Source organism: Aulostomus chinensis, chromosome 1, assembly GCF_037954235.1.
Source record: "Aulostomus chinensis isolate RoL2024-O1b breed Wild chromosome 1, RoL_Achi_v1.0, whole genome shotgun sequence".
Lineage (NCBI taxonomy): Eukaryota > Metazoa > Chordata > Actinopteri > Syngnathiformes > Aulostomidae > Aulostomus > Aulostomus chinensis.
The window spans coordinates 58,464,768-58,487,660 of NC_141320.1; the positions used below are offsets into that span (position 1 = coordinate 58,464,768).

Consider the following 22,893-nt stretch of genomic DNA (forward strand, 5'->3'; position numbering starts at 1 on the left):
TGTGTGGGTGAGGATGGGTGAGGAGATGGGGAAAATGGAGTGTAATGGTTATCCATTATCTTATATGGCAACGGCGGCGATGATCATTTTCAAGTGAGTCATTTCTGGAAGCACCTATCTATTGGCCACTTGGAGAGACGAAGACTTTGATGGCTAATCCAAAACAACTATTCAGAGGTCATTTAGTGCAGCGGCTCAGAGATACTCGGCACAAGAGAACGCTCCAGCCTCCCTCATTATTCAAATACAATCCTCGGGAAGATCTGCATCACAAACAGTGGTGCTGCGGCGGCGGCGGCGGCGGCAGCCCAGAGTGGGCGATTACCTACACGGGCCCAGAGTGGAAACATTAACAATGCATCAACAATCCAAGAGTGAAAGAGATATTTGTCCCGGGAATTAAATAGCGATATTGTTGCTGTATTAACATAAACAGTCTGGGAGGGAAGTTTGCCGTTATTCGGTCACATATTAAGACGCTTTCGCCGCCGAAGCCCGTTTATTTTTAGAAGTGTAGGTGCCATGTTTGTTTGTGTGTGTGGTCTCGGCTCCACATGAATGGTTACTTAACACCACGCTGATTTCCCCTCAGCAGTTAGAGAGAAACCAGCCCATGCTCAATGATGCATCGCCGTGTTTGTTGCCGCCAGGCTGTGTGTTTGTGCGTGCATATGTCTGCCTGTGTGTGTCGGAGTGTGTGTGTGTAAGTGTGTGTGTGTCTTGTCATCGCTGGCACGTAGACAGACAGCCCAGGAGTGACTGCCGGAGTGTCACCATCTGTGGATGCATTTATGTCTGTCTGCACAGAGCTGCGTTTTTGTGTGTCTCTCAATATCTGTGTGTGTGTGTAAGAGTGGGTGGTTTGTGTGTGTGTGTGTGTGTGTGGGGGGGGGGGGGTCAGTCAGACAGTAGACTGGACCAGAGCTCCACAGTTTGTTACTTCTAACAACAACTTTGTGCCAAACTTCACTCCCAAACCTCGCCAGTTGGACACAATGACAATTTAACGCCTTCGAAATAATCACCCGAGTGTTGCTAAGCAAAGCGCGGGATTCGCAAATTCGTCGAGCGATCTCGCCGAACGTGCATTTTTTGAAAATTCGAAACAAATACAACCGACGACGACACACACACACACACACACACACACAAAAATCAAACCGTGTTAAATAGCCAAAGACGGATTTTTGCAGTGCATGAAACACTTGGCAAGCAGGTGAGATTAGAGTTCAACAGCAGTTGGTGGAGATTAGCGGCCGCCTCGAGTGGAGAGTGTGTGTGTGTGTGTGTGTGTGTGTGTTACTGAGGAGGCCCTAGTTGGGATAACCTCTACCCCCAGGCTGTGAACTCGCAGGATCCTTCACGCTGCATGTTTGAAGTGTCAAATGCTGCACGCTTCGTATAGATTCAGGCAACTCGCACTCTCTCTCAATAAATAGATTCAAAATAAAAAATAAAAAAAAGGCAGGTTTGTAGCCGCCACCCCCCCCCCCCCCGGTAATTATTCATCAACTCCTCCACTAATAATAAACTACAAACACGTCCTTTACCTGCAGCTGCAGTCTGCTGTGAGTCACCACCAGGCCGCCACCGACTTCAACCCTTCCTCCTTCTACTTTGAATTCGCTTGCATATTTGCAGCTGTTACCGACGCTCAGGTATGACACATTCAGCAGCCGCGCGCACGCACGCACGCACGCGGCTCATGTGGAGCCTGCGCGCGTGTCTTTAAATCCACTGTGGCTCTCGCATTATGCTGGATTTCACACAGGTTGTCTAAACAGTCAAACAGCGGATCAATACCCCAATCGATCGGTGGCATTGAGACTGAACTGGTCGTGTCGAGGGGGCAGCAGATTCTCACTACGGCGTTCTGCACGCTGCTGGCTGGAGGACGCACGTACACACCCACTACACGGTCAAGGCTCAGGTGCTCTAGCAGAACCGCAAGTATCTGTGGATGCATGCATATGGATTTATGAATTTGTTTGTGTGCGAAAACTTCGTTGGGACACAAACTACCTCCAGAAAACCGAGCAGGTTCGGGTCCTGCCTGTTCCAGTCGGGGCGAGGCTGCTGGCAGTTTGTCTCAAAGCGAGGGCATCCAGTCAGCTTCAGCAGCTGAATATCAAGCCGCCGCCGCCACCGCGTCTCCTAGCTCGCGCTGAACTGACACAGTCGATAGCTCTGCATTATTCATGGGGGACGGCGATGAGATGGCCTCTCGCTGAGGGTGGATTTCAACAGTCCCAAATTTTTATTCTTTTTTTTTTTTTTTACAAGGAGTGGCGGACGCGTGACACCTTCAACGACTGTTTATCGTCAGCGAAAGTGACAACAGGGAAGCGCGCCAAAAGGGCACGCGACTTTTAAAATAGATCCGAGTTTAGGACGCGGCGAGGCAAGAGAGTCTGGAGCTCTTGAATGAGCCTGTACAGTTGAGTTGAAAGACGCAACCCCCCCCCCCCCCCCCTTTCAAATATAAGAGCTAAAACAGCCCCCGCCTGACAAAATAAAACACATAGTGGGACTTTCTTGTCAGCTCCTCTTGTTTGCTATCAAGTCAATAAACACGGATCACAAAGTTAACATGAAAACTTGAAGCGGCCTCTTTGGCGCTAATAAAAAGACAAGAAATCATAATTTCAAATCGCGCCGTGTTTGCTGATTTCCATTACACAGACGGGTTTTTTTTCTCCCTTTTTTCTTTTTTTTCTTTAAAAAAAAAAAAAAACCCACATCAATTAGCAAGAGGGGAGAAGAAAGAGCGGAAGGGAAGAAAAAAAAAAAAGTTAAATCAAACAAGAGAAGCAGAGGCGATAAAGAACGTCAGGCTGCTTGATATCAGATCTCGGAGGAGAAATTTGATGGGCACCGATGAGCAGAAGGCATCTCAAGAGAATTGGACAGAGGAGAGATTTAATGCGATCATAAGGGACGCTCATCTTTCAGGGAACGGGGTAATAATGAGCAATCAATAACGTCCTTAACAGAGTTAGAGAGAGTGGCTGACAGCAGATGTAAGGCTGCGGCTAACAGGCTACGTCTGATCTCACATTACCACGCTGGGGCTGGGCGCGCGCACACACACACACACACACACACATACACACACACACACACGCCGGCGCGGACGCAAGCATGCGGAAACACACGCGCGCTCCTCAGGTGACACGCGTCGGCGGCGTCTTCTCAGGCAGGTGAAACGGCGACTGACGCGGCTCGATTTGATCAGCTGGTACAACAACAACTCCTAAACAGGAGGTAAAAGCGCAGTTCTCCACGGCTATCAATACCGCTTACAGCGGGGGGCACGCGGGAGATGGGTGGGACGCCGCGGCGCTGCGGTCTCCCGCAGGCAGCAGCTGAGCGCACACACACACACACACACACACACACACACCATCTCTCTGTCTGCTTGTGCGGCCACAGCTGGAATGGAATAAGTATGTCATTTAAATCCCGAGAGCCTGCTTTCTAATAAAAAAAATAAATAACTAAAATTCAAAAAAAAATAATACTGCACGTTTCCATCGTCTGTGTCATCACGAGGTGGTCAAGTCGAACAGGTTGGAAAACACTGGATGCTTATTTTACAGTCCTGAATGACGAAACCTCCAAAATACAATCAATAATTGACGTCTGACCCGCAGAAATAAGGGAAATATTCCAGGGGGTGATGAATGACAGCACTTACATAACTCAGCGCGATAACACCGGCGCCTGGATCAACAGATATCCTTTCGTCTGAAGTTCACTAGTGTGTGTGTGTGTCTCTTCTTTTTTACTCCATTGCTATTTAAAAAAAAATGATACATTTTCTCTGTAAGTATAAAATGTTAATGTCACATAAACTTGTTTATGTGGGAATAAAACGGATAAAAAATATCAGCTGTGAACTAAATCCGTTTCAAAAGGATCGGTATGAAAGAAATGTTGTGCGTCCTTAAGGTTTTTTTTTTTCATTAAATGTCAGATTGTAGGAGGCGGTCATGAAAGCAAAGTTTGTGACATCACCAAGGTAAAGAGCACAGAACTCGGTGAGGTAGAAGAGCGGGATGCATTTCAAGTATTTGTACACACATCTGAGTATTTTTGTGTACTTTTACATAGAGTTGATCCAATCCTGGCTGTTAGAGGAAGTGATTCAGTTCCACTTTTTTCCTTTCCTGCTCTCTCTTTTGTTTCTCTAAATCACAAATAATCGATAATTGTTCATTTTTAACGGTGATGTGCGCGGCAACTTCGGCACCCAAGACAGTTGTAAAATAAAATAAAATAAATGAACGGCTGCTTCTCCTGTAAAAAAAAAAACAACAAAAAATGCCACGAGAGGTAAATGATGGCAAACATCCAACGAAGAAGCAGGTCTAAATTTGATGATCCGTTCAGTTTCATGCTGGTTAAACTCACACGTTTGACAACAATCTTAAAAATAGAAAATCTCCTTTCACGTACCGCCCCCCCCCCCCCTTCAGAAAACTATTTTGTTTAAGATGCAAATCATAAATTTCAAGGGCCTAAACGACCTGGAAACGGTCTGTCTTGCAGTACTGCTTTGTTCCTGGGGGGGGGGGGCGGGCGATGGTGAGTCCAGTAGTATGCAGGCGCGTCTGCTACAGTCGGGTTTCCGTCTACTTTTTTTTTTTTCCTCCCCCCACAGCTACAGCGATGCAGGTTGTTTAAACCGCCATCTTTACAATCCAAACCAGCTGACAGGTTCTTCTTTAATCCACAATTCACTTCAATTCTACAGGGCAAACAAAACTCTTTTCTTGACTTCCCAAAAAAACCCGAGGCGAGTGTTGGGATATAATTCGACCAGCAACAGTCTCCCTCAGCCTCAGCTCAGGCTAAGGAAGTTAGCGTCGTCCTGTTTCTTACGCGAGCACGACATGTGCAGTGCTAGCTTGCTCAGGCTACCTCGTGACGTATGCTGCATTCATGCTTTATTGTTGTTTCGTCAGACACTTAAGCCTCCTGTCCGCTGCTGCTGGTTACACACTCCAGCTGCGTGTCTCCGCCAACAGCTGGAAAGAGGCTAAGAAAGGCACAAATTATTGCAACTGGTGTTTATTGATGATGGAGAAAAGCACGTGGCGCTTTCTATCATAACCTCCAGCACACGCTTTTTTTTTCTTTTTCTTTTTTGACTAAAACCTACACATTGCAACTTTAATTGTTTGTTTCCTTTGTCAGTGAGAGCCCCACAATTTACTTAGCTAATAAAGTTAATTAATAGCAATGACAATATTTGCTTAATAAGAACTCCATCTGCCTCCAAGTTTCTTCATACTTTCTCGGCTTAAAAAAAAGAAGAAAAAAAAACATTCTCTGACCAGGCCGAACCCCCGCCAGCAGAAATATTCATCATCCGTGTTTTCATAATTCGGCTTGCAGCGCTGGAACAGATTTTTTTTTTTTTTTTTTTAACGGACGCCCTGAACTCACCACGAAGACGACAGCTTTGACGCCCAACTTCCCCGTCTGTTTCTGCCTGATCTGGAGTCAGAAAGATCAGGACCCTTCATGTGGATGTTTATATTTGGAGCGAGCTTTGCCAACTTAATATTCTTGATATATTTTGTTGAGTTTTATGAAATATATTATATATATATATATATATATACATATCGTTTCTGGTGCAATATTTCTGAAGGCAAACAGACTGTTACTAAATAAATAATTACAGCTTTATTACTGTGGGACGCAGCTTCCAGCCTGAGGCAAACACCGGATCTGTTTGTCATCTGGATACCAATCAAAAGAAGTTATCAAGGTTTCATTTCTCTTCTGCTTCTTTACCTGTCCCCCCCCCCCCCTTTTCTTCTTCTGCTTCTCAGCTCTGATTCCAGATGGGTGCGGTACATAAATGCGCCAGGTGGAGAGGTAGAAAGCAGCGGGCGGAAAAGGGGCATGATGTATTTACTGAGGAGGAGAGTTGTGACATCAGATAAGTTGGAAGAGGAACGTCATTCCAACACCGAAGGTCCCGGGAGGGGAATGAGTCAAGGCTGAGGAACGGCCGCTGCAGCCTGGGATATTCTCATTTTTGCAAAGTTGTTGCAGTAATTTCCTGCTAAATAAAACCAAATACACCCCCCCACAAACACACACAGACACAGCTATGAATCCATCCATCCACATGCTGTAATCATTATCAGGCTCCAGCCCTCGTCAACAACTAACAGCTGACCAGATGTGTCAGAGGGTTTTCAACGTCTCCTAGCAACAGTAAAGTGTTCTGGTGCTGCGGGCAAATCTGCAACCACACGCCGCTGATTTTTGTTAGTGTGTCATATCACAGTTTACTGCATGAAAATCATGTGCTGATTGTTTGAGTTGTTGTTATTGTTTCCCCCTTCTTTCCCGGCACTCGTGTGTCACCTGGAACTACATCACGGCTTTAGCGCTCATCAGGTTGTTAGTCGCGCCGAAGCTCTCAAGACTATAGCGGCGCTTCTTATCTTATCAGTCAATCTTGCGACGGCGTGCAGGAAATGAGACACACGACAGCGATACTGCCAACAACGCTCATCTGTCAGAGACGTGTTGGCTCAATTACCACAGCGGAGCACGGGAGCTACACACACACACAAAACAGGAGCTACGGCGTGGTGGCGATGGCGGCGAAATTGAACAGCTGACCGTCCTACAAGCTCAATCATTAGTCACGTCCATGTAGGGAAACTAACAAGGAGAGGAGAACTTTATGCAGCCTGGGTATAAATCTGAATTTTTCTAATGTTTGTTTTTGATGCAGCCTCCTTAGATTACTGTTTGCTGCCAGAGCCTGGAGAAAAAGAGAAGACGGGGGGGGGGGGTACATGAAAAGAAACAGACTGAAACAGATAAACAGAGAGAGAGAGAGAGAGAGAGAGAAACACAGATGTAGAAATAGATGGAGAGAGATAGAAGGAGGATGCGAGATGTGTGTGTTTGTGTGTGCGCTGCCTCCCGAGGGATCACTTACTCAGTATAGACACAATACTGGAGGACAGAGCACAACAAGGGTTCACTGGCCAAAATCTCTCCACACACACACACACACACACACACACACACACACACACACACACAACCCCTCCAAGCAATATTCCTGTAAGCACTCATCCACTGAGAATAACCGCACTGACTGAAGAGGAAAGGAGGAAGGACTGTAAGAGGACGATAGAATGAAGGAGGGGATAAAAATAAAAAAAGGAGGGGATCGGAAGGAAGCAGGAAGGAGGAGGAGGAGGAGGAGGAGTGTCCACCTGGCTGGTGTCCAGGGGGAATTAAAGTGTGTGTTTACAGCTCCCAGCGCCTCAGCAGCGCCATGTTAGCCTAATGGCATGGACATGAAGCCAATTGATTTGTGGACCAATAGACCTGTCCCACAGCACGGGCAGATTACCGAGATCACTGGCTCGCCATCGAGCGCACATCGCTCCTCATTCGCACCCCACAGGCGGCGGAACGAGAAGGTGCGGACATACCGGGGAGCCAGGAGGAGGAAATGAGGGGGCTGGTTTCTGTCTGGACCTGCAGTCATCGGCTGGGAGCTCTCGCCAGGGTGTTATTTGAGCGAGGACCCACTCGGCGCCGCTCAAGGGAAACACTCCAGGCCTGCATTGCATAACATAAACGTAGCCGCGGGTAATCGTGGTAGAAAAAAAACACCCCTCTGCACGTTTCAGGTGTTAATCCTCAGGCCTGCGTTTGCGCTCCGCTCGAGGTGCTTGAGCCAATATTTACGCCTCCATTTTCTTCTCCTTACAGAAGTCTGCTGGGATCCAAAAGTCTCAAGATTGTCGCTACGTGATTCAACGCCACAGAGGCCAGAAGGACGACATCGGTCCGATTCATCCTCACATGAGTTTAGTTGGGGTTTTCTTTCCCAAATGAACTCAAACCAAAATGTGTCATAAGGCGGAGTCTGCTAACAGCAGCGGGGAGCAACACGGGGGGGGGGGGGGACTGACGTCGCAGTACTTGTTACCAGGTACGATATCGATACTACAGCTTTTAACATTGATCTTCCACAATTATGAAGAGCACAGGACAGCTACCGTGCTGAGCCAAACCTCCCCTACAGGTAGTCGGTCACACGGTGGAGGAACGTTTGGAGGCACTTTGGCTGAAAAGAAAAAAAAAGGGAATGAAAACAAAAATTAAGAACCGGGGGAAAGGAAATTAGTTGCAAGAACACATCTGTTCCTGAGTATCGCAATCTATCGGAAGATGGCGACCCGTATCACTCCACCTCCTCCTGCATTAGATCAGGAACGAGACGATAACGCAGCGCCAGGATTGTTAGAGTGTTTGTCCCTTGTCAGTCACACCCTGTGCTGGGTTTCTGACTTCAGATGCTCAGTTACTGGACTTATATTTGATTGGTAAATGCTGATACATTCATCAAGCCGATCAAATGCGTCTCACAGAAACTGTTAGCCTGCAGGATTTGTATCAGACGTCTCTGAAAGGCTATTTTTAGGTTCAGAACACTGCCAGAAACACAACAACACACACACACACACACACACACTACTTCTGGAACACACATGAAAACAACTTCAACTTGTCTAATCTGAGTCTCAGGCAACAGCGAGCGAGGACTAATAGAGACGGAGAAGGAAACTTTGGTGGAGTTGCGTGTTTGAATGTGGAACTACAATGAGTAGAATCTGCATGGTGGCACAATCAAACCATCACTCGGGGAGAAAAGCAAATATGGTGGCCACATTCTCATCCTTCATGATCTATTATCATTATACCCCCACACACAGAGACAGACAGACACACACACACACACACAAAGGGCTAACTCAAAGTTTAACTTGAAGTACAACAGCCCCCAAAACTTCTTTCTTGTGTCTATAATGGACGTCACTGTCTTGTGTGTGTGTGTGTTACCAAGCGTCCCTCCTGTCACCTGCTGCCAAGCTAGCAAGATCTAGGTATTTTCATTCCAACACACGTTCTCTGACGTTTAAAAAGCAGACATCCTGCTCCACTCCTTCTCCTCTTCAGCTCTGTTGGGCGGCGTTTGTGAGGACGCTCAGACCCGGAAGCGAACCTAACTGAGCCCGAGATGCAGGTTTCACAAATACTTTAACTGTTGTGTACTTGGATGACGTGCTTTGCGGTGATACGTCCACGTAGGGAGAAGCATCATGATCAGATTCTGCTGCTGGGGCCCATTTAGGTAGCATAATGTAGCATTTTGGGGGGGCCGTTTCGCTGGCAACACAAAGAATCAGCTACATCTGCTCCAACTGGCGTGGTCTTTACACAGCGGGGGGGGGGGTCCACATATCCAGATACAGGTTCGTGGTTGTTCTGTGGTCTGTGACAACCGCTAGAGCAAAAGCGGAGTCTTCACACGAACCCGGTTCTGAAGGCGCTCCTGACGAAAAACTGAGATGAATCTGGTCGACCTGCTCGGATGACATCATCGTTTTTTTACAAACAAACAAACGAACAAGCAGAAGCTGTCGTTTCCTGCTGCCACTAGCTTTTCTGAACTCCTGCTGACAAACACTGAGGACAAGTCTTTTTTTTTTTTTTTTTTAAAGAATTATAAATAGACTCAGCGAGACACATCAGTTGATGATGTAATTTAAAAAAACAACAAGTGTTTTCCAGTTAAAATACTTCACTCGCTCCCACTGAGGTTTTAATATACCACAATTAATCCAAACGACCATGTTGTGATGCAGAAAACCTCTCTGCTCACTAAGCATGAATGAGGAGAGAACTGATCCCGACGTTTAACAGGAGAATAAAACAAAATCTTCAAATCATTCTTGGCATCTGTGACGTATCGTAACGGCAAGAGGAGTCACGTGGGAAAGGGCGGCCGGCGCGGCGCGGCCCGGCGGAGGTTTGCGGCTTTCGACGGCGCGATTATTCCACATTCAAAAAGGTTTCAATGAAGTAAAAGAGGGAAAGAAAGAAGAAGAAGAAGAAGAAGAAGTTGAAGAAGAAAAAAAAAAAAACGCCTCGCTGCGGCCGGACAATAAAAGACCACACACACTTGAAACTACAGTTGCCCGTGTGTACCAGCAAGGAGTGACAATAATTCCACTTTCTCCACAGTTTTCACTCATGTCAGTATTCCAGTTGATAACCATGAAAATCCATTTATCTACAAAGGAACTGTACGGTCCACACTGGACAATGTCTCTTTCATTGTCCCTCGCAGGCCCGTTTTTGTCCACAAAGCCACCCAGCTGACTCCGGCACGTTTGTAATAGGCCACATTCATTTGATATAGGCACATCAAGGGAGGTTCGGCCAGGGAGGGGCTGTGGTTTTGGGGTTTTTTTCCCTTCTTTTTGCAACGCATCAAGAGAAGTGGAGCTGCTTCAGAGAGGCAGCAGTATGCTCTGAACATAAAAGAACAATGGATGCAAGGTAAAAGCGGGGAGACGACAACAACAACAAAAGAGAGAGAGAGAGAGAGGGAGGGAGGTGGCGATCGTAGCGCAGGCCCCCGTGCGAACGCGCAACACGTATGCCTGCCTGCGTGCGCGCCAGGCGAGACACGTCGTTACCGTTCAGCCTCCTGTTTCGCCGGACTCAGAGCGGGAGATCCAGAATTAGGCCTCTAAGGAGGAAGAGGAGGCAGAGGGAAAAGGGGGAGGAGGAGGAGGAGGAGCCGTCAGATTACAGATTAGAAGGTGGGGAAGAGGTGGGATTAAACACGCGGTCTTGAAGGTAGCCCGACTAATACCGCTCACAGCTCGGCTAAGGACGTTGTCAAATTTAGTCGGGTGGATTATACTGCCGGCCGTCTATCGACAAGCTTCACTGAGGGAAATATTTAAAAGAAAAACAACTCTCCTGGAGATTCTGAGTCAAACTGCTCCAGCCAGCGTTATTCATAGCTCATCTAATCCATATTTGTGTAAATGAGGTGCCGGGGCTTTACAACACAAGGCAGACACAAAAACCTTTGAGACTTTGGTATTAACAATGATGCTACATCTTATCCACCCCCTGGCTAATGCAGCTAATGAGTGAGAAAGTGCTAGCAGGCTAACGGCTCTAATTCTCCTTCACAAGCTATCATGTTGCAGCCCAGAGACGGATCAATACCATTTGCTCAACACACAAGAGGCCTGGGAATCTATAAAAGGGCTTTTATTGAGTAATTAAACACCCATTACTGTCCCGTGCAGCCAAACAATAAATTTGATCAGGCTCTCAGGCGCAGATCCAGCCGTGATTAATACTCAGTGCATGCATGACATAAGAAGAACACAATGACATTTTGCTACGTCCCGTCTTTGAGCCCGCAAGAGCGGCAGTCAGCGGGTCGGCTCACGCACACCGGCGGACGCACGGGGAGAGTCTGGAGCCTCCGGCTGTCCTGAGACGAGCGGCACTCCCCCAAATAAACGACCAACAACAACACAAAAACAACTCCCACCCTCGAATTTTAAAAACGGTGAAGCTGCACTACCATGAGTTCATATTCCCAGATTTGTAAAACTGCTTTGAGCAAATTATGGCAGCGTGTTAATACTTTCCTACGGAATTGTGAAGTTTGCCTCCGCCTCTGTCCGATTTTATAGTTTGTTGTTCTCCTATTCATGGCCGTCAGTATAGAACTGCATCCGATCGATATTCCATACGAGAAGCTATGATGATAAGCAGCGCAGTTGTGATTATTCTACAGGAGAGGGGGCAGAATGAGCTCTGCTGTTTGAACGCCGCGCGCTCATTTGTACGCGTATTTGCAGTCTTTATACTAACTTCACATATTCTTCAATAACAGATCTTTTTTTAAAAAAAAATCCTGCACCCCCCCCCCCGCTCCTAAATATCTGCGGCGCAAAAAAAAAAAACACATCGTGTTAAATCTCACGGGCGGAATTCTCAGACGTTTTAAGGTTGATCATTGAGGGTGGGGGGTGGGGGTGCTTTCAAATGCATCAAAAAGACAAGTTGCGAAAAACGTATTTCAGTTGCAAAATGGAACCTGCAATTGCTTCACCATTAAAATCAGCACCGACCGCTGTCGGGAGCGGCAAATCTATGGACTCTTACATGAGGAGAAAACTAAATAAAAGATTAGCGGCAGAATTAGAGCGCTATCGTGTTACTGTTCATCCTTCTCACCACACAAGGAGAGCCAGTGAAGGCTGGACACTTCTCTCTCTCTCTCTCGCTCTCCCCCCCAATTTTCCAATGTCCTTCTCCACACTCACACAATTCAAAAACCTGTTACAATCCCATCCTTGTTGGAGAATATTTAGCGTTGTTGAGCCAACAATATGGCATCTGGGTGATTCTCCTAAATATGAATGGCCCATTCACGGAGCTCAATGGAGTCACTTGGCAATGGGCCTTCTTCCCCTCCCTCCTCCGTACTCAAAACAATATTCAGCGCAGCAGTCTTGGCACTTTTCCCCGAAATCAACAAAAGAGGAACTCGAAGCTGTCCCTGGAACCCTCAAAGCATTAAGCCTCTCTGAGATGCAAGTACTTGGCACAAGCAGAGCGATTTAGCGACAATGGGCAAATCATACAGTGCTTTGTGAGATTTAGGGGATACAATAGCACTCCGTTTCCAAAGCACACATTAGTAAGCATGTCATTGGGACCCCCTGGGGGATTTGAGCAGCCTGGAGGATTGTGTAGCGGAGAGGATAAATATATGTTACTGGGCAAGAAGATGGACCACAGCCAACGTCTTTCTCCTTCCACGCAACGCAGCGCGAGAAGAGGAGGAGCACGCGGAATACATTAATAGAATAAATGTTAGGGAGCGTGTAATAATGCAAACTGGGCCCGCAAACTGAACCCATTTAGCTTGTTAAGTGTATACATTGCGTGGCGTCCAAAAATCAATTTACAACCATTTAACGGAGCTCAAGAGGTGCAGATAAGCAGGGATTGCTTTGCTTTGCTGCTGCTGCTGCTAAAAAAAAAAAAAAAAAAAAAAAACGCATAAAAAAAAGAGAGAGAGAGCTCTCGCCGTATAAAAAAAATAAATAAATAAAAACAACACAATACTTGTTATAAATGTGCAGCGCTTGCAGCCATACTGACCTCCGAGTGCTAAACAAAACCAACAACGGACAAGCAGACGCCCACTCAAAAGTCAATACCATGCGTGCCTCCTCTTCCTCTTGTATGGTTAATGCATGATGCCAGGTAGGGGAGACAGACGGAGAGTAGGATCTCATTATACGCTGCATGCTATCATTAGCTATCCATCCTGCCAACTGAGTCGTACAAGCAACATCCTAATGCTCTCGCCTGCTTCCAGTGGGGAAACTTGTTCCCCCCCCCCACACACACACACACACACACACACACACACACAGTAGAAACACGTAATAAACACAGATAGGCAGACAAACAGGGTATGAATATACTACAGCTGCAATAAGACTGTTTTTGTTTTTTTCCCAGGGAGGGGTGTGTGTGTGTGTGTGTGTGTGTGTGTGTGTTGGGGGGGGGGGGGTAAAAACTCTGAATATCCTCCGATATTCTGAAGTATAAAAAAAAAGTATGAAAAGATGAGCATTTATTACCCAGACGAATAAATTAAGAGCTCCTGTGGGAAGTTTACACGTCAGACAGCAAAGACGTTCTCAGCCAAAGCATTAAAACCAGTGGCACTTGTTCAGTTGTTCTGGTTCATACTGGGAGCTGGTGCTAATATCCTGTTCCTTAAACTGAACCGAGGAAATATGACACCGGCCGGATCAGCTCCTCTCAGGCTGATCTGATGGGTTCTGATTCAGGAGGATTTATGGGAAGGGGATGTTTTACGGGAGGGTGGGCGCAGCTCTGAAAACTCAGTATCGGCAAACCGGGGAGAAACCGCCGGTGATTCGGCACGTCAGTGACCATCTGTAAAAAAGACAGCACTTCTTTAAAAGATATGAAATCCTTTTTTCAGATATTTCACATAACCCTGTCTCATGAGTGAGGATCTGTTATTGTTAAGACAGAAGCAGGGAACCTCTGGGATGTCATGGACCAACTACGACATAAATCTTTAGCGCATCAAAACGCTGACTTTTTTTTTTTTTTTTTGCCAACACACGGACGTGAGCGCTGAGAGAAATTAAAAAAAAACAACAACAAACAAAACAAAGCAAAAAAACCAACTAGAAGCCACTGGGCGACAGTGGCGGTGGTCTTAGCGCTCGCTCCGTTCGTGTCCACCTCCCGGAGGCCACATGCAGCTCAGTGATGCTGTGCCACACGCCCAGCCACTCAACATCCTTTGTGTCCATCGCCTGGCAGCCTGCCAAGCTTACACACACACACACACGCCCCCCTCACACCCAATCAACCATTGTTCATTAGCACACACACACACACACACACACACACGCACACCTTTACCGCCTCCAAAGTACCCTACTTACTTCCTTGCTAGTGATGCCTCGCTAATCAAGATGTTCAAACTTAGCTGCAGATGGGTGGTGAGAGGGGTGTGTGTGTGTGTGTTAGGGTGGAGGAGGAGGAGGAGGAGGTGGTGGTGGGGGGGCAGCAGTGGCAGACGGCCACTATCTAGCCGAGGCTTGCTGTTAACAAAATCAGATCATCCAGCCAGAGCCAGAGAGAGAACAGCAGCGGTGACGGGAGATTACAGTCAGATCCTTCCTCTCTGGCCCTGTGGAGGAGAGAGAGGAAGACCCGTCTGCTTCTCCTCCTTCCATCCACCCTTCCATCCTTCCCAGCTCTCCTCCTCCGTCGCCGGGCCAAACGAGTGGCGAGCTACCCCACGTATCAATGCACAATTTAACTTAAGACTTCCGTGGCAAGAACCTAATTAGAAACTTCTCATTTGAAGGCACAATGTGAGCGATAAGCTGCGCGCCGCCATGTCTCTGCAGGTCTAATGGAGTGGAATATTCCAAAGTGGAAGTTAGATTTTCTTTTTTTTTTTTTCAAATAAGTCCTTAGCATATTTAACACTTCCACACGCTAAAATGGTTTAATATCTAGCAGAGAATCCGGGCCATGGGTGGTGCAGATTGCTGGGAAAGAGTAGAGGGAGGTGAGCGGGGGTCTGTTTAAAATTCAGAAAAGAGGACAGCGGATTGTAAAAAGAAGGTAGAGGGAGGGAGGGAGGGGTTGGATGTACAGCTTTGATTTGATTAAACCTATGAAAATGACGCATTACATAAAAAAGGAGAACTTCAAACATTTTCGGGGGGGATTGAGAGTTCAAAGAAAGTGAGATAATGCTTTTAATGCTGGAATTAACATGGAAATGAATTTAGCTGAATGTCTGTACTTGGAGGGGGGGGGCAGAATTTGGGTTTGAGTTCTCAGGTGTTCAAACTTCCGTTAAATCTCTCTTTTTAAAAAAAAAAAAAATTTTACATTCAGTCTTAAAAACTTTTAGAGAGGCATCCCACTCCACCACCCTCAAAAACACACACACACACACACACACACACACACACACACACACGGGTGTTACGGCGTGTTCGGCCACGATACATAAAAGCATTATCTGGGTGTTACAACAGGGTTGGCAGCCGTAAGCTGCTACATTTATTCCACCTCCTGTGCCGTTACTCCCTTCGCTTTAAGTACACCCATCAGATTTGGACTGGATAATAACCAGTCAGCACTGGGAGAAACACTTGAGGGCAGATGAATAGAAATCGGAGTTGTGCGTGTATATATATATATATATATATATATATATATATATATGCAAGTGTGTGTGTGTGTGTGTGTGAGAGGGAGAAAAAGGTTGACTTCTATTGCAACATGGAGGGGGGGGAATCCATCAAGCGGCAACTGTCACTCACAACAACACTCGCCTCACTATAAAAAAAAAAAACCCCAAACGCCCTTTTTGAAAGCGAGCAAGCTTCCCCCACTTCTAAAAAAGAAGGGAAGGGAGGGTGAGGGAGGGAGGGAGGGAGGGTGAGGGAGGGAGGAGAAGATTGAGTGGATCAGGGTGTCAAGGATTTTAAGGAATTGGCGTCTGCTCATCGAGAGTGAAACGCATCTCGGGCAGCGAGCGCTACCCCGACAGCTGCCCACCGTCTCCGGGAGAAGTTAGATCAGCGAGGAGGGGCTGTCAGCGAGCACGCAGGGAAACACACAAAGACTACACAGCCCTCGCTACAGTACAGTTAGCTGACACACAGCCCCGGCACTGTCTTCTGGGACGAGGGAGGGAGGGAGAGAGAGAGAGGAGGGAGGCGAGGGAGGGAGGAGGGGTGGTGGTATAAGTGGACAAAGAGTGAAATAGATGAGAGAGCAAGGAGACAAGACGGGCTGACGCACTGTCGGGCAAATGTGGAGAAAGGAGAAAAAAAAGAGAGAGAGAGAAGGAGGGAGGGGAGGGTGAGAAGACAGAGAGAGATGGAGAGAGTGAAACAGACAGACAGGTCCGAGAGGGATTTGTTCTATTTGCATGCGGCAGGCTCCCATGGGGTCCAGTGCCGCTCAGCGAGCCGCGAGCACAAAAGATAACACTTAACATATTTGCTAAAAGATGACAACCCTGCCTGGATCTCGTTTGAAGAGGCCCTTTGTCAGGACGCGCAGACAGGAGAAACCTACTGATACGGATGTGGCGGGGACTCACAAACGTCTCTCTCTCTCTCTCTCCCTGTGTGTGTGTGTGTGTGTGTTTAAAAAAAAGAAAAAAGAAAGCACAATATTTCCTCACATCGCCTTACATCTGGCAGGAGTCCCACAGGGAGAGATGGCGATGAGGGGGGGGGGGGGGGGGGGGCAGGCTAGATCGCACGCCAGTGGCTCCAGGATGGTAAAACAGCTTTTAATGGTAAACATTACAGACTGATAGAAAGTGTCAGGATAATTTATTTATACGGCCCCACGGGGACTAGCTTAGCCACCCTCACGGCTCTATTCGTTTGAGGGAAAGTCCGTGTTTATAAATAAAGCTACAAAAAAAAAGGGAGGGGGAAGAGTGGAAAAAAGGGGGTCCCTGTTTGCGGGCCGTTTTTCTTCACTTCCTATTATCTCTCTTCTCTCTCTCTGTCCCTATTAGCTGTATCAGGGGGCCACCGGAGATGTGAGGCGATACGTTATGTGTATAATGAGGGGGATTATTGCTACTGTCACCGCAACACGCGCAGACGGCGGCTGCAGAGCACGCATCTTAAGCCGAGGACTGGAGCAAACAAATAGACATCGAGGAAGGAGGGATGGAGGGGAGGGGAGAGGAGGGGGTAAACAAACGCGTGACATTATTTACATTACACTCCAAAGTAACACACCACCTGTGCGTGGCCGCGTCTCTCGCGCGCACAGACACGCATCAGGCACCCCCGTCAGTCCCCGTACCTCCATGTCCATCACGTCAAAGCCGTGACCTCACGGTTATAATACATCAGTAAAAGCTCCCGTTCACACCCCAGCATGAGAGGATTCTACAGAATGAATGTATCCATGTCGATGGGAATGTAGAAACACGCAACATGCGGAAGTTCAAACGAGCTGCGGGTGCTATTTTTGAAGAAAAACAACAAAATAAGAGCCCGAAAACAAGCCTTGTTATCCTGTTTTAATGAGTTTGTGAAGTTCGGACATCTAAGAGTGTAAATAATGAATATGCACCACTTAGGTAGGAAACACACACACACGCACACACACAGCAAAACAGCATGAAGCAAATAACGTGTGTGTGTGTGTGTGTGTGTGTGTCCTGAGTAAAAAGACGGAAGGTGAAAGTTTGAGTCATCACTAATACCTGCAAGAAAAAAAATTGAATTTGTGCAGTCGCGGCTGCTGGTGCGAGCTTTTAAACTTCTCAGTCTGTGTGTGTGTGTGTGTGTGTGTGTGTGTGTGTGTGTGTGTGTCCACAGAAAGCACATTGTAGTGATTATTCATTGGAGAACTATCCGCTGGCGGCTTGTAACGGGGTGGGATGGCTATTTCATATTTCAACAATCGCACCATTGTCCTACATGAGCGCAGAGTTAAACTACAAAAGAAATAAACAACAACAGCTAGAATTCAACGCATCAGAGACTCGTCCGCCGCGTCCTGAACGACCCACGGCCGGCGAGTCTCGCAAGAACCTGAAAAATTAAGATTCCCCTGTGAAACACTCGCAGATTTATTCAGAAATTCAACATGAACCAAATCAGGTACCGATCACGGACGCGTTTGCACCCAGCAGCGACCCAGGCCACGCTCACCATTACCAATAAATAATCAATTATGGGAGCGTGCTTTTTTTTTTTTTTTTTTTTTAAAGGGTTAAAAGTGGGTGAGCGAGATAATAACTCGTTTCTGACATTCATGTGATCAATGAGCAGAGCTGGTGGTGCAGGAAAGTTTGAGAATACTGTAGATTTGTGTCTTCAAGGGTGAAAAATCTAAAATTAATGAAGAATGTTATTGATAAGTTGGCTTTCATAGTTATTATTCATGACCAGAAAATATGTGTGTGTGTGTGTGTGTGTGTGTGTGTGTGTGTGTGTGTGTGTGTGTGATGTACAAAAGCTGCGATTCTGGAAATGTTTCTTCCAAAAATAATGACAATAATACACAATTTAAATTCCAGCTCAAGGTGTGAAAACACACACACACACACACACACACTCCCTCTCTCTCCCACACACACACACACCCAGTTTGTTAGTGAGTTTCCTTAAAATATGTCCTTGTTTTACACCCAAATCCTCCTCCTGTGTGCAGCCTGCAGAAACTCCTGGGTGCATAATTTCACCCTCTGCTGCATTAAACAACAACAACAAAAACAAACCAAACAACAACATCAACAAAAGTGCACGAGTGAAAGGAGGATAAACCTACCATAGACGCTGCTGCTGCTGATCATGTCGTGCTGGAAGAAGGAGAGGAGACGAGAGCATCGGGATTAATTTATGGAGAGAGAGAAAGCGGAAGGATTCCCCCTCTACAGAAAGATTTACACTTCAGACAAGATCTGTCTTTTCTTTTCTTTTTTTGCCCCCCTCTCTGTTTTTTTTTTCTAAAACGTGCGTGAGGTCCTGTTCGGCCCTAGCGAGATGGAAGTGCGGGAGCGACGCTCGGCTCGGTGCGTGGAGAGGAGAGGAGGCAACTGGTGCGGCTCAGCTGATTGAGAAAGGAGGACATCAAACCGGGTGATGACGCCCTAAAACCTCTCCTGCTTCTTCCTCTTTTTTTTATAAAACAGCCCGCTGCGGTGACATTGTACCCGCTCTCCTCGCGCACGCAGGGGCAACTTGTTGTAACACCGCAGCAGGCTGCCGGAGGATGGGGGGGGGGGGGGGGTTAAAAAAAAAAGCCCTAGCGCGCCTGCAAGTTGTGTAATTTTCTTATTTGGTGACACACACACACACACACACACACACACACACACAGATGGTGCAGCCTACGTGTCCACCGCGATGATTTAACAGTGGCGCAGGTGCGCTCCGACCACATCAGACTGACAACAACGCGGCGGTTCACGCTCGTTTACCGTTTGCAAACCGAAACAAAAATTATTTTTTTTAAATACATAAAAAAATAAAAATGAAAAAAAAAACTTGTTAAATCCCAAACTGCACGTGCGTGATTCGGGGTGTGCGTTAACGGGCTCTCCTCTCCAGACGCGGCTGTCTGCTCTGACCACTAATTGCAGACGCAGCGGATCAACCCCCACCACCACCACCACCACCCCTCCACACACACACACATACACACACACACGCTATGATTCTCTTACCTGTTTTTATCGCCACAGGTCGACCTCTGACGTGGGGATTTAGGGTCGCATCGATCCCGGGGAGGAGTTCTGCTGGTAGACGTCGCGCGGTGGCGGTTAAACCCGGTCGCAGGAGAGCTGAAACCATCCCAAGTTAACGCAGGAAACACTGACCACAGCCACTGCCATGTTGGAATTTCACCAGCCCTGAACAGCTGCTTCTTAGACTGACCAGTACACTCCCCACTGCGCATGCGTCTGGAGAGAGAGCGCGAGAGAGAGAGAGAGAGAGAGTGAGAGAGCGAGAGAGAAGGGGCGCGCGCACATACACGCGCACGCACTTACGCGCGCGCGCACACACACATGCAATTCCAATTATTACCCATAAGGTTGTTATAGGCTCGTGTGTTAAGGTTGGTGAGGTGTTCAGAAATGGAGAGAAGAAGAACACAGACGTTTAGATCACAGCGGCTGGGGGTGAGGGAGGGGGTGAGGGAGGGAGGGAGGGGAGGGGGTGAGGGAGGGGTGGGTGTATCCAAATGAATCCCCTAAAGGTGATTGAGCAATAAGTTTAGGAGCTTTTCTGAGCATCTATGTGTTGATGTATGTTAGTGGAAATGTTTGGTAATGTACACGTGTGTGTGTGTGTGTGTGTGTGCGTGTACATAAATATACACATATATATTGTCAGAAACTTGCTTATTGAACCGGTCAGCCTGTGTGGTGGCACCCTCAGCTGCTGACCCCCCTTGCCAGGTGTCCCCCAGCACCCAGAGAGAAGTGCACGGGCAGGTGGGTGGGACAGCGTGGGTGGGGTGGGGGTGGGGTTACGTCAGCGCCCGCCCTCTCTGAAACTCCCCGCAAACGCCCGGCAGCGCCCACGTCTCTCCCGGTTGTAATTATAGCAGCAAATATGGAATTATAGCAATCGAAGCGCTAATTAGAATGAAAACGTCCCAGTTAGCGCGCTATCAAAGCGTATTTAAAGAAGACATCAAAGATGGAGGAAGTGTCAGCTCACTGTTCCCTCAACACCCCCCCCCACACACACACACACACACACACACACTGCACATTACACCCTCAGAAACTTCTACTGTGGTTTCATTACATCACCCAAGGATTTGTTTAGCCTGCACCATCAAAATCGATCGTGGGGATTGTACATCTGTTGTTTTTCTCATGTTAACATGACTAAATATATAAAAATATGGGTATGTGTAGGAAGAGAAGGTGTTCCACAAGTGAGGACAACTACATGCAGCTATTAGCAAGCAGCCTCTCCCTGGGCTGATTTCCATACTGAAGGCAAAGGTATAATTCGAGTGTGTTGAATATGCAGCGTTGCTATAAAAGGCTCCGGCGGCGGCCGCGCCAGCACCCAGAACTATTGCAGGACCGGGCCTCAGGTTTAATTTCATAACTTTTTTTTTCTTTCTGATTTGTGACCGTCAAATACGTTTGCGCGCGCGCACGTGTGTGTTTGTATGTGTGTGTGTGTGTGTGTGTGTGTGTGTGTGTGTGTGTGTGTGAGTGGATGAGATTTAACTGCAACATAAATCCAAATAGATTTTAACTCATTAGCCATTGGAGAGGTAATGATGTAAGTCTGCTACTAATGAGCTTAAGCTCTTAATTGAAAAGGAGGAGGGAGGACGGGCACACACACACACACACACACACACACACACACACACACACACACACTGCATGGACACACACCATCCACACACCTACAAATACAATCCCATCTCCTGTTTCTCCCCTCTTTCCTCCTCTCTCTCTCTCTCTCTCTCTCTCTCTCTCTAGGGTCATGAGGGGGGAGTCACAGTCACATGACGGGCTAAATTTCAACTCCAGTGCCTGCGGACTTCAGTGTCAGCCCTCATCACTTCACCACTGCACCTTTTTTACGTTCCCTCCACACACACTGGAAAAAGGAAGAAAAAAAAAACAACCCACATTAATTGTCATGTGACATTTATCGTCTGAATAAATAAGTGAGCCACAAACAAAACGCGTTTTTGGTGGTGGTTTTTGTTTTTCCCCCTCCACGCTGAGGACCTCATCAAAGACTAATTCCCACTGATCAAATGTTCCATATTCACGGTATAAGAGAGGAAATCAGGCTTTGATGTCACCTCTACCGCGCGCGTTTCCTACTTCTTCTTCTTCTTCTTCTTCTTTTTTTATTCATCTCTTCCAAATAATTATCAGCACTTAACCTACCGTGTCTACCAAGACGTAAAAACGTCAGAATCAATTTGAGCGCAGAGGAAAGCTTATAGGATAAAATATCCATTCTCTAAACTGTGTAATACATTTAGAATAGACCGGGTTCCCATGATAATACCGGCAAATGAAAAATGATGATATCCAATTTCTTAGTGTCTTCTATCAAGAGCTGCCCGATATAAACAAAACCCCCCGTGAACGAGGACAATGATGGGGAAATCCAGAGGGAGGAGAAGAAGAAGAAGAGATTAGAAAAGCCCAGACGGTGTTGTTCACATAAAGAGGGGGGACAGTGTGAGAAAACAGACGAGAGGATGAGTCGTCTTTGCTCTCGGAGGCGAGTGTGTGGCCAATCCTCTTTTATCAGCCCGGAATAACGCCCCGATGGGACGCGGCGTTACATTTGAGCACAGCCTATTGAGCATAAGCTGCTAAATTTGGCAATAAAGGGAATGTGATTTACTGTAAGCTTCACTACACACACGCACGCACACACACCTAGAGAGAGAGAGACAGAGAGAGAGGGAGAGAGAGAGAGAGAGAGAGAGAGTGGATAAAAAAACCCACGCAGGAGACACACTTGTTCACTAACAATAACTCCCTCGCTCTGTTACTGTCTCTTGCTCTCTCTCTCTCTCTCGCTGACACACACACATATTGAAGCACGCCTGGCCGGCTCGCCTCTGAGCCACACACACACACACACACACACACACACACACACACACACACACACACTCACGCAGCCACTCATGCTGCTCAGCAGCAGTGACTTTGACAAATAACCAGGAAGTCGTGGTGTTGGCTTAAAAACTCCAACTTGTTCAGTTGCAATTCTGCATTTGTCCTGCTTTAATGGCTGTGGAAGTGGCTTTGGAGGTAATCTGTCAGTGATTGATTAGACCCCCAGACGTATACACCCCCCCCCACACACACACACACACACACACTGAACACATTGGTAGGCTGCAGGTCTGCCTGCCTCTGGAGAGACACGCCGAGACACAGGAAGAGAC

At 47.2% G+C, this 22,893-nt stretch overlaps 1 protein-coding gene across 4 annotated transcripts in view; it reads right to left on the bottom strand.

Annotated features, from left to right (window-relative positions):
- The window catches only part of LOC147272446 (fidgetin-like), a 63,825-nt gene that overhangs the window by 14,808 nt on the left and 26,124 nt on the right, over positions 1–22,893 (bottom strand). For all 4 annotated transcript variants that reach the window (XM_086218492.1, XM_086218641.1, XM_086218566.1 and 1 more), the window contains 2 exons: positions 19,664–19,900; positions 18,766–18,796 (listed from right to left, as the gene is read on the bottom strand). In XM_086218492.1, the coding sequence (XP_086074618.1) occupies positions 18,766–18,790 (25 nt within the window). In that variant the 5' untranslated portion in view covers positions 18,791–18,796; positions 19,664–19,900. The remainder of the gene's footprint in view (positions 1–18,765; positions 18,797–19,663; positions 19,901–22,893) is intronic.